Below are 13058 nucleotides of genomic sequence, written 5' to 3' on the forward strand. Positions count from 1 at the left end.
TTTATTCAAAATGAACGATAAAAAGGCAAATAAATCCAATAAAACATCTGCTGTACGTCTGTGCAAATGACTGCTGGAACAAGCTGAAGGCAAATAGTAAAGTTATGAGTTCAGTGTTGAGGTACACGGCTAGTCACCAACAATAAAAAATATTCTGCTCTAATACACTCAGAATATCTGCTGCATTTTATTACTGATCACTGACACACATGGCTCTGCAGATACGGGATCAGGAGTGACCCATTACAGTGAAATGATGTATTTTAATAATTAAAGGGAATCCTGTAATAAAGCTCAAGTTTGAAGTAAACCCAGAAGTGAAAGGTGAATATCAATCATAGTGATCTTACCTGAGAACAAAACCATGTGACACTGAATGATACGCAAAACTGACAAAATAACGCTGGTGAAAAAGGGAGGAAGGAAAAACATTTACACCTTAAAACAAAAGACTGCATTGTCCAAAAAGGTGATGATAACATTCTGACAGATAATTAACCACCGTAAATCAAGGATTAAAAAAAAAACAATTGTAACATGAAACAGATCTTTTTAACTGCAGAGAACAGTTCATAGTGACACTCAGCCTTGCTGTGTTGTTTGTGTTTTCTCAGACGTCTGATCTGATCTACAGTCAGTGCACGATACAATCTCCTGTAAAACCTTCTGAAAGACAGAAACTCAACACTGTCTTCTGAATACTGTGAAGTGACATGATTCATTCGTCATCTATTATCTTAAAATTTATGTCCAGTAAAGGAAAGGCGATGCTCCACAGATAAAAACACCAACAAAAGCATTCAAACACACTTTGATTACATTAATATTCAGTCTGATGGAGCCAGTCAAAGAATGTGCTACACCAGATTGCTCAGCTTCCCTCAGTCTCTTACAGCTCAACATACAGAACATAAACCTCTACAAACAGAAAAATCAGTATCACCTACGATGAGAAAGTTCCTGGATGGCCTGGCCCTGCTAGTGAGACTTTTTTAGCTCTTCACCGCCTATGAAGGAGTGATGCCGGGGCTGCTGATTTCCGTTGCAGGACTGGCCAAACACTCGCTTGACTTCAGGCTGGCCAGAGACTTGTAGCTGGCTACTGAGGTGAGGGAGCCACACAGACCTCTTAGTGAAGGAGTTTCCTCTTTACCTGGTTGACAGGGTACACACAGTTAATACCTTCATCAGGAGCGTTGATCTTATTTGTAAAAGGTGGCGTACCTTGGTGTGGCCACTGCGTGCTGGCCGGCTTGGCATCGAGACTCTGTGTTTGTGACGGTTCAAGAGAAGTCTGGGAGAGGCTCATATCTGCAGACAGCTGCTCCAGACTCTGGAAAGTCTTCCTGCAAAAGGAAAGTAAGGGATTAATAAAGACGACACACAGAATTAGTCCTGACAAGAATGTAAAATGTACTTGAGATTTTCTTATCAGTAGCAGGTATTCTCACGCATTTTTGAAGTTACCGTTTGTAGTCTAGCAATTAATTCATACCAAATAAATAAAGTACGTCAAGATTAAGGTTCGTTGAAGCTGAAATCTATAGAAGAGTAATGAAAGTAAAGATTTTGCTGTCTGATATGCTCTCTCCACTTCCCCTCTTCACTGATTGATCTTGCTTTTGTAATCAGTACTTCAACCCACACCACGCTGCTGATTTGTTGCGGCATTGATTTAATTATTACAATTAGGGGACCCTCCCATTTGAATCAATACCGGGGTGTTGGTGACGCTTTCCTTCGGGGAGAAGTTAATGCACAGATCTAAAATGTACCGAATCATGAATCCAATCATGTGAAGGCAGTGCAGAGCATTCTCCCTAAATTGATACAGACACAAGAGCAAGATCGTTATCCCATGTCTAATATAAAGAGACCTGTGAATGACAATAATATAGGAGCTAAAGGAAGTCACCTCATCTAAGTGCTCCTCCTATGTGATTGGTAGTATGCATTATAGTGCCCTACTTATTATTTTTTTATATTTATAGCTTTAATACATATGTTAATTTCTATGTTTCTGAATCCTAGATTATTTCCTTTATGCTTTATGAAGATGCAATCCCTGTGTGCTGATGTTTGATTGTTACGACATACTCCTCCCACTGTCCTGTGCTCTTCCTGTACAGCAACGTATCCAAGGCAACGGCGTTGGCGTCCAGGACATCGGGTGACGGCCACTGATTCGTCAGATGGGCTGTTAACTCTTGTCTGGACCGCAAATCATTGTTCTTCAGCACCGTCCTGAAAATACACACACTCACATAAGATATCGATAAAGCCAAAACTATATAGCTATACTGTATAGTATATAAAAGCTAACCATTCAAAGGAAACACAGTTTACAACCGTACCTCCAACACTTTACGCACAGGAACTCAGACTGTAATGTCTGCTTGCAGGAGTTGCAGTTTTGCAGGCAGTACTTGCAAACATCTGTACTTCACGCTAAATGCTAATGTTACTGGTCAGCTCAGAATGACATGCTGAAGTTTAGCAGCAGTAACGTTCACCACATTAATTTAAATGCTAATTAATACTAAACATAATTCAGCTGCAGTTGTGGGGAATGCCAGTAGCTTTTAAGGAAACTAGTAACAAACTAAAGTATTGGACAGGTAAACACTAGATTAAAAGATCATGCACTGGGGGACATGAACGAAAAAAAGAAATCTTGGTAATTCATCTGACAGTCACTCTGATTTTTCACTTAAGGCTAACAATTTCAAACTGCCGGCGGCCCGGTGAAAGAGTCAGAGATCAGCAAGTCAGTTGGGTTTATCGTCAACCATAAATGTCTACACAAGTTCATTTAATCTCATCCACTACATTGTAATGAACTAACACTGACATCCACAGAGTAAAGCCTCAAGCCTGACTAAACGTCTTTTTTTCTTTTTGTTACTACTAATAATCATTTTCATATTTTGTCATTTTCATATTCAGTATTGGCATCATAATCCTCAATCCTTATGTTGTGATTTCATGGGAAACGTTTTTTTTTTCTTTTTCAAACAGCATACATTTTCAATGAATGCTCCCTGACTGTCATCCCACAATCACTGTAACAGCCTCTCACTCTCTCTCTCTGTGTCACTTAGCTTTCCACTGTATTTGCATATGAAACCATCCACTGAGTCATCACACTGCAGCGTCTACTCTCAAGATCATGGCACAAATCCTCTTGCCAAATCCTCTTGTAGCTTACATTGAATTACTGACCAACCTGCGAAAGGGTTTTCTCACTGATTAAAACATTAATGGAAAGACACAGCGCTGACGCAGCAATTTGTCTTGGCTAAAAGCAGCCCTGAGTGCAACTGATTCAAGAACACACAAGCAATAAACCGCCTGCAACCTCCAGGCTACTTGCTGTGTCCTAAATGTCAGTTTCACAGTAGGTAAAGCTGCAAACCTCTCCACGTTGTGCATAGCGACCTGACATGCACTCAGTGACTAACACAAAAATAGGCACACAGCAGAATGGACTCACAGTTGGTCCTGTAGCTCCAGTATGATGTACTCAAGCTGTTCTTTCTCCAGTGTGTGGGAGATGTGTGTGTCTCTTAGGCTCTGCTCAAGAGCTTCGTTATGAGACACGGCCTCCGACAGCTGGGCTTCTCGTAGACGAACCAGCTCTTCCAGGTAACCCTGAGGCAAACAAACACACAGAGGCGCACATACTCTTTGGTTTTCCATTGTTTGTTTAATGCTGTGAAGGCACAGATTTAGGAAATCCTTGTTTTTACACTGACAGCACACAGACTAACAGATGAATAGGGGTTTCTGATACAACATATTACATCAAGCTGAATGTTTGTGACATTTAGCAAACCCAGCCCCTAATTATCATGCGAAGCAAAATGTCACACTGCCATCCTATGCCTTCGTCCCAAAATAACCCTCATATAGGCTACCTTCTGCTCCAGAGCCATGCGATACTTCTGCTCAAAGCGCTTGCACTTGCTGACCAAGTTGCTCTGCTCGGTGAAGATGGAGGCGGCAGTGGCCGCTTTGTCGGGGGTGCTGCTCTCGCTGCCACTGCTCCCCAGAGTCCTCATCTCCTCCTCGTCACTGCTGATGCTGTCTGCACTGCACAGGGAACCAGCGTGCCACATATTAGTACAAATCTTGTGCAGCGGTGGTAAGTGTATGTTGTTGTTAGGCCCTGAGCGTCTGGCCCAGGTTAAAGATTTATCTTTTATATTTAAAACTTTTGCGTGGCTTCTGAAAAGTCTGCTGTAGATAACACTGTATATACAAACCTAACGTAGTTCACTATAAATACAACTTTGTAACATTAAGTACTAACGCGACATGAGGCGACACAGGCTGACGGCCCAGTACAAGAAACTGAAACCAAGTCTAATAGATGTATACGTCAATTAAAATGCACCTGACCACATTTAACAGTCACGCAACCACAACACACAATGACTTTCCGAAACATGAGGTACACAAGTGAAAATGAATGCATTCTATTATAACAGACTAAGTCTTGCTGCAGGACTGTGATAATGTTCAGTTTATGTCCAAACGGTGTAAGAAAGGTGCTAATTCAACTGTATGATCATTCTGGAGAATGTAGTTTGTGGTTCTGTTAAACTGGATTGACTTAAACACAAAAGTGTTTCCATTATTTAGCCTAGCGCTCGAGTGAGAAACGTGTCGGTGCAACACAATACAATTCAACAGTCCTACAAACCATTGCCTCGTAAATGAAAACAGTTAAATCAACAGCTCTCTCAAATGCTGAACACCATAACCTTTATGAAGCTAAGGTTTAGTGCAGGACTATTACATTGGACGCATTAATTTTCACTGGTGTACCTAATTAACAGGCAAGTCGGTGGAAGTGGGTAACTGTTGTGTGTGTAAAATCTGTCACTTACATCTACATGTACCCCACTTACTTCTGAGTAAACTTCAGATAAGGCGTGTAGTCAATCACAGCAGGGCAGCTGCCATCCAGACCCTCGCCTTTCAGGCAGAAACTAAAGAGAGAAGACAAAAACTGAAAATCAAAGCACGGTCTCTCCTGTTACAGTATATCATTATATAAGATCCAGCAAATGATGCGTAATGGTGTTCATGTGATTTCTGAGGTAGAGACAACAGTTTCTGTTTACAACATTAATCACTGGCTTATCAGGACTCCAGGGGACGTTATGCCCTAGTTTCTGTCACCTGAGCCGCTCTTTTCAATCAGTCTTCTGCAGAGCCAGGGTCTTCATATATCATCAACCCCTTACTACTAGTTTGACCCTCCACATACTATACAGGTGTATTTATGCTACAGTGAACAGAAACTTGTGCTATTAAAGGTGAGTGATTTGCTTTTCTTCCACACCAAATCCAACTGCAAATTGTTCAGGCTTCGTGGAGGCTGTCACAACAATAACTAACTGTCTTTCAGTTACCATTGAGGAACTTGTCCCTCTTGTTTGATTAAGTGTTTTTACAGGTGTGTTAAACTTCCTCCTTTGCTGCATCACCAAGTGCAGCTGAAGCAACCCCAGCACCTCCTTGCCCATCTTCAAAAAAAAACAAAAAAAAAACACAAATGATGCAAAATCAGGTCATGTAGCAACGAAAAAAAAAAATCAAGAAAAGGATTTCTTCTGCTCCAATGACCATATTCCAGAAAAACAGGGAGAAAAAGCGTGACTGACAGCGGGGAACATAGCAGATCACGGTCCGTACCTGAAGTCGATGGTGTTGAGTCCGATGAGCGTGTCCGCCAACAGCCCGGCCTCCTCTCCCAGTATGATTGCACCGTCCTCATAAAACCTCCTACAATCACCACACAGGATTAGCATTCATTCATCTCACAGCAGGCAGGTGCAGGTGCAGGATGTATGATAGCTGGCTGCTTGATGGCATGTGTTAGTGGGACACCTGTAGACAGGTCTTAAATCAACTTGCGGCACACGGCACAGACGCTGGACAGAGACCCTTTGTATGTGTACTTGCTCTGATAAAACAGTTCTATAACTGGGATAAAGAGGTCAAAGTGTATATTTATATACTGTAGGTATGAGTACCGAACTGAGACCTGGTGGTTTTGAAGTCCCTCAGTGCAAGTGTGATGTACTCTGACAGTCTCTTCTCCATCAGGACGACTCTGATCCATGCCCTGCCCTGCAGACAGAGGCACAAGCAGCACTCAGCTCTAAATAAATAACCACAGACAGAGAGTTTACGGTCACAGCATAGTTAGTGCACACACACTACTTGGCACAAAACACAAAGCACAGCTGGGATAATGATGCTAAGAAGCTTCATCCCCAGTGAACCATACATGTCTCTGGACAATATCATAATAATCCACCAATCTAAGATATGATGGTCTGTTTCCACTACTGATAAAGAAAACCACAGTGGCAGCCACGCGGAAGTACCACAGACGCATAATTTATACGACACCTCAAAGGACATGAATGCCTTGATTAAATGGCTGTTGATGTCTCAGCATCTAGAAACTATGAGAAACATTTCCTAACGACACTTCAGCTGAATTAAAAGCCCCGAAAGCCCTAGCTCAGCAGGTCTCACACCTGAAAATAAAGACATCAGCATAATTTCAAAGCTGCCTTTCTGATATAAATGCTTAAATAGCTTCCTGTAAAACTGGGTTCATGAGCTGAGTGCGCGAGGGAGTCTGGACCTGCAGTCTGTTTGCAGAGCAAAGATTGTTAGCTCCGCTTGTTTGCTGTCTTACACAGGAGGTACGATGACTGAGTCATGCTTTTTGCTCGTGCTTTCTTAACATTTTTCTGGCTGTGTTTCCTTTGTTCTTTTCCTAAGAGGATATTGCAAAGTAAGCCAGAAGCACGGAAGCCTGATTCTGCACCCTAAGTGTGTTGTACTGGAGGTCCAAATATTTTTAGACTCAATGATGGGACGTATAATTTTAGGCAAAATTAAATTAAGTATTATTTCAACCAAATACTGTTTGTGCATTTGACTTATTTAAGATCCAAGTTATTTTCTTCCCCGCTGTATCATGAAATTAAATCTGATCCAAAGAAGCTTTCAGCCTCACCTTCGCTCTCGACGATCGCACATTTTCCATGCTCTCTATGCTTCGAATGCAATTATGAGGTACTTTACTGCAGGCAGCTTTTATGTAGTCCCAGAAACTTCGTGGACTCTCGTAGCCAAACCATGTTGTCTGACCTGAGAGACAAAGACACAGAGAGGGAATTTGTACAAGTGTCCACTATGCTCTGTATTTTAAAGATGCACAAAGAAACCTCTGTCACCCAGAAACAATACAGAGACGACGTTAAAGTACATAATGCCTTTTATTGATTATTAGGACTGGCGTAGGGTGCCTACCTTTGAGTCGATGACTGAGGATGTGTTCCAGGATGGAAACAAAGTTGATGAACTCTGGAGATGAATCATCTATTGTCTCAAAACAGGAGCGGTCCAGCAGCGTCTTCACTGAAAACCTGGACATGAAAGAACACACATGTATTATGACTGATTATAGGAGCTTTACCTTAAAAGGCAACTTTACTGCAAAGATAATGATATTAGGGTTTTCTCTGCTTTGGCTTTGTGACTGAATTCACAATAAAATCTTGAGAGCCGCTGGTGTAGTGCATTTGAAAGAATTTGACTTTTACCAGGGGAATGTGTTGTGTTGGTGCTAAAAGCTACTTAAAATCAGGATATCTGTCTCTTGCCTTTATGTAAAAGACTAACACACACTCCAACCACAGTCAGAAGGTGCCTATCAAATCAATTATTTTTTGACTGTTAATATACGTGTCACCAAAAGCCGATAAAATCAAACCAACAAATAGAAGAATAGACTTAATTAACAAGCATTTTTTAATCAATTGGAAGGCACAGAAAATAAACACATGGCCCCTGTGTTTGTAATGAGGCTTCGATTAATCTCTCGCAATGAATCGAGCCTTAATGTGCAGGCCACTGTCACAGTAATGTGTGGCATGCGACCGACCCTGCCTAATCTGATTTTGACTAATTACACAGGAAGGAAAGTTAATGGATAAGGCTGCAATGTGTCTACGACTTGTGGCAAATTGTGTGTAGCCCTTAACATCAACTCAATAATCTGACTTCACATCTCTCTCTGCTTTTCTCGCTCCCCCTCGTTGCTTAGCAGCAGGGTGACTATGGCCTGTAAGCTTCCTGTGAAAGAAGGAAAAAACTGATAGCTTATTGCTATGAGAAAAGACTTTGATCAAACGTATATATATGTATGTATACATATTAACTTTGAAACAACCCAGATAACATTTTCTCTTTGTACACCGCATACTGCACTTATCCGTTAACTTATTATCAGTTATGAACTCTTTCAACATTCGCACAGTAAAGACCAGTTCACACGGACTTCAGTCAGTGCCTGAAACCCATACACTCTTCATATGACATCACTTCTTCTTCTCGCACTGTGTTAAAGTGTAACTCTTGATATGTTTGAAGTCATATGAACAATACTGGTGTTTTTAAAGTGGTCGAAGTTGTGAAAACCCTGTTGCTAGGCAACCGACAGCAATAATCGACGTCAGCTTGTTCCCTCTTCAAATAGTGAATGATTTGTTTTTTGCACTTCGCGCTTTCTTTATGAATGAGAATGGTTTCTAAGTTTGACGGACTCGTGACTTTACGATTCATGAAATATTAGCTCTACTACTCGATCTAGAAACCACAACTAAGAGTTATTCCCCACAAACACAAGGGACATTCTGAAAAGATCTAAGACTTGGGCTCAGGTGTAAATGAAATTAAAGCCATAATGCTTGACTGGGCATGACTTGCCTGTCTGCTACTCATGAAGAATCATGGAGAATTATTGCTGTAACATTTGTGTGCATCACATATACACCCCCTAGCCTCCATCAGCACACTGTATGTGGCAACCTCAGCAAATAGCCCGTATAGCTTTACCTAATGTCAACTTGAGAAGAGCATGAATAAGTGAAAACACCTGCGAAATGCAACAAATTCTGAAGTATCTTTCAGCAGTGGGTCTTACATAACCACTAATAATCTCAAAAAATCAAATAACACTTGCAGAAATTGTTCTGGCCTTCTCACAGTACATCAACAAACTCAGTTGGCAAGGCGCATTAAATTGCATAAAAGCAGGTCTAAATGAGAGCTGTCGTTAAAAAGTGTAAACAGTAGTTAAGATGCTTCTTTGGCCTAAGACATGGGACTTAGACTGCTGCAGGAAAAACAGGAATTGTGGACCGACACTTTTAAATGTAAAGCATTTCCAAAGTCATACATTTTGCCCTTCACTCCACCTCTGATTAAAGTACTTCCAATGACAAATCCATCACATGTAATCTTCAACCCCTTACTATTAGTTTGACCCTCCACTTACTATACAGGTGTATTTATGCTACAGTGAACAGAAACTTGTGTTATTAAAGGCGAGTGATTTGCTTTTCTTCCACATCAAATCCAACTGCAAATCGTTCAGGCTTCGTGGAGGCTGTTACAATAATAACTAACTGTCTTTCATTTAATGTGTCCAATTAAATTAAACTTCTGTACAAAAAGACGGCATTGTTAGAACGAATATGACAGGACGACTGTCTTCACGGTATCTCGTCTACTGCACACAAAATATAACAGACAAAATATCCTAAGCAACTTAATAACTATTTACAGAACAGTATGATATTACCACAGACAGCACAGGCAGGACAAAGTTACTGAATTAGCAGTAATAATAATAGTAGTGGCTTCTCTTTCACACTCACACCTAGTGATCTAGTAGTCACGTCTTAGTATAGATATAAAAAGACTTAAAATTTTATACTGAGTTAAGGCACTTATATGCTAGTGTGGGACCTAAATGCAAGGACCTACACACTAGTCAGTCTGTCTCGCTCTGTAACAACGCCACCCAAACGCTAGTCGGAACTGTGTCTTTTTTGCCAGCCGGGTTCATTTTTGTTTCTACTTCCTGCTTCACTTTCCACTTCCTTCACGTCACATCAGCTACAGCGCTAGGCTCAGCGTATGGTCTGCGTAGGTGGCCGCGTTAAGCCCAAGTTATGCTTCCGCGTTGACACAGCGCGAGGGGGCGTACGGACCTATTACGTCCTTGCGGACCCCCGTACGTCCTACGCAAGGGCCAGACGTGCACCTCCCAAAAATCCTCGACGCGCGTCGAGGCGACGCAACAGCAACGCAGCAGCAACGCAGCAGCAACGCAGCAGCAACGCAGCGGCATTGGCTGTGATTGGTCCGCTAACTACATCCGCTGGAGACCGCTTTTCCGGTTTCCACTCATCGTTTCCATCGTGCCCTAATTTGCAATAGAAGTATTTCTTCCTCTGCTTGAATAATTTGGAGTTCTAACGCCAGTCTCTCTGTCTCGGTGTCCATCGTTCACTGTGACTACGACAAAAGCCGGAAGGTAAATAACTATACGAGGCGAGATACGTCACAAGAGTCTCGGTCGGTCGGTCACAAAAAATCATAGCGCACCTCTACCGGTGTGGCATTGAATTGCATTTCGACACGTAAACCCCACGCAGAACCATCACGGTCTCACGACTGCGTCCAAGCAACTGCGTGGCCATTGCGTGACCATTGCGTGATCACTACGCCGAAGCATAATCCAGGCTTTATTGCCGTAGCCTCTGCGTCAACTTAACGCAGACATCTAAACGGCCTGTTACACATCTTACAGATACGTATATAGTTTAAATAAAGAGCTGGAATGAGCCATTGCAGAAAATATAAGTTACTGGGTCACAAACTATCCAGGAGTCTGAGGATTTCTTCACTGGTCAGTTGTTTTGTCTATAAAATATGAAAATAGAAAACAATAAAATAAAAATCCCAGACTCCAAAGTGATATTGAAATTGGCTGTTTCATCCAACCAGCAGTCCTGAAGTTCAAACATGTTAATTTAGGTTTAATAAAATACTCCAGAGAAGAGCATCAGTGTTCCATTTACATAGTCCTCGGTTAATTATCTGTAAATCGATTGTCAGCTTTACCGGTGGAATAAGGTTATTCTGGCTTTCTCCGGTATTCCTCTTACTCCTCATTCTCACTGCAGTACTCTCTCTTCTCTTTTTCCTCCTCCAGTTGTGCCAATCAGGGCACTGGTGGCTGGTGTGGAGGCAGGAGGAGCTGGGAGGGGACCAGCATGGTCAGCATGTAGCACCTGTGCCTAACTAATGGCCTTCCTTTGTCATCTGTTTCAGATTTTAAGGAGGAAGGGGGCACACTTTAATCTGACTGTCATCGAGCCTGAAAATTAAGGCTTGAAATTGTAGTTGTTGTTGTTGTTTTTAACCTGCTCTTTTGATCGGAAAAAAAACCTAAGCAGGCAGCAGCCGGAGCAAGTGGCGAAATAACAGATTGTTTTCTGAATAGGCACCAAAGTAGAAACACTACTCTATATTCTTCCCTTTTTCTACTCTTTCATATCAAACGCACCACAGGGACTGTCAGTCAGTGACTGACATCTGCCAGCTCCACTGAAACAACCACAAATCAATACCCAGAGCAGAGTGCTTTCACTCCAGCTGACAGAGACAGAAAGAGAAACAGACTTGTGACATGTGTATGCACACCTCAGCATCTGTCTACAGTATGTAAAAAGACAGATGCTCACCATGTTAAACAGCTTATCATTTATAACAGCAGGGAGGACTGAGGTGAAGTCCTAACCTCAGTGTTATACTCAACAAAACACGTATGCAGTGCTTTCTAAATTCATAAAAGGACATTGGATATTTCTGTATTTAAATTGTATATCTGGTAGACTGAAATGGGTTTTAATGGAAACAGACACTTTAAAAATGTTTAATGGAGGCTTGTTTGTAAGACAGTGAGATTTGTTGAATACACTGTGCAAACTATGTTAAGACATTTGATATTTGAGATAAACCAGCTAGTTAAAATATATATATATATATATATTATTGTAAGCCATCCCACAGACATGCAGGCTGTAGACATAGTCACATTTGAATAAAAATGGAGTTCCACTAAACGCTTCATGAATTAACTAATCTGCCGTCACACACTCAGCTGAAGATGCTGTTTTTATCCCCTTTGTCGTGAAAACACACATCAGCATGAGGAATTCCCACCTGCACACCGTGAGCAGGTTCCTCCTCTCCACCGCGGCGCTCCTGCCTGCTCCACGCTTGCGGATGAGATGCAGCCCCACGCCGAGCGACGCCATCCCCGGCTCGTGTGTGTGGATGGGTCCGGTGGCCGTGATGTGTGCGCTGTACCTGGATCTTCTCGGCTCCCTGTGCTGCACCCGGGATGAACCAGCTGTATCCGTCACCTCTGAGGAGATGCTGAAGCAGGGGTTGAACCCAGACCCGTGACAAGTCAGACGCCGTGAGCATTTCCTGTTGGAACTTTCAAAATAAAAGCTCGCATAACCGAACAACAGCATCTGATGATGACATATTAGTGTAATATATATAGTTTTATATACAGTGCCGCTTAAAAACGTTTGCACCCATAAGAATTGTCTATATTTATGCATAAAACTGATTCAAAACCTCTGTCCTGAAAATAGACAAATGGAACCCAGTCAAATAAAAAAAAGGGAAATATTATACTTGTGAATGTACTTATTCAAGAAAAGTAAACGTGAACCTTGTCTTCAGTGTCTGGTGTGACCCCCTTCTGCAGCACTAACAGCAGTTAAACATCTCTGGTATGGTAACTTCTGATCCCTTGCCTATAGCGGCTTGGAGGGATTTTAGCCGTTCTAAAACATTAATTTTGTTCTTCTTTAATCATTCCTTTGTAGACCGACTTGTGTGCTTGTGCTCGTTGTCTTCCTGCACGACCCAGTTTCTCTTAAGAGTCAGCTCATTGACAGATGTCCTGACATTTTCTTTGCAAAGTCACTGGTATTATTCAGAATGTACTGGTCCATCAATGGTGACAAGCTGTCCTGGCCCAGATGCAGCAAAGAAGGGCCAAACAAGGACATTAGCACCCCCGTGTTTCACAGACAGGATGACATGACGCCTCTCATTTAAACTCAACAATTCTACTTCTGTCTCTTCCATCCATA

The 13058-nt window shown here is 41.9% G+C and overlaps 1 protein-coding gene across 1 annotated transcript; it reads right to left on the bottom strand.

The window, feature by feature from the left end:
* Positions 1 to 50: 50 nt before the first annotated feature.
* Positions 51 to 12737, bottom strand: rundc3b (RUN domain containing 3b). The gene is given in 12 exon segments (XM_084556761.1): positions 51 to 1153; positions 1225 to 1346; positions 2098 to 2244; positions 3494 to 3651; positions 3918 to 4092; positions 4914 to 4994; positions 5704 to 5793; positions 6056 to 6141; positions 7046 to 7179; positions 7342 to 7457; positions 12109 to 12236; positions 12238 to 12737. Coding segments are annotated over 12 exon segments (1521 nt in total). The 5' UTR covers positions 12376 to 12737; the 3' UTR covers positions 51 to 1007.
* Positions 12738 to 13058: the final 321 nt, after the last annotated feature.

The sequence above is a fragment of the Chelon labrosus genome, assembly GCF_963514085.1.
Source record: "Chelon labrosus genome assembly, chromosome: 12".
NCBI classification, from domain to species: Eukaryota; Metazoa; Chordata; class Actinopteri; order Mugiliformes; family Mugilidae; genus Chelon; species Chelon labrosus.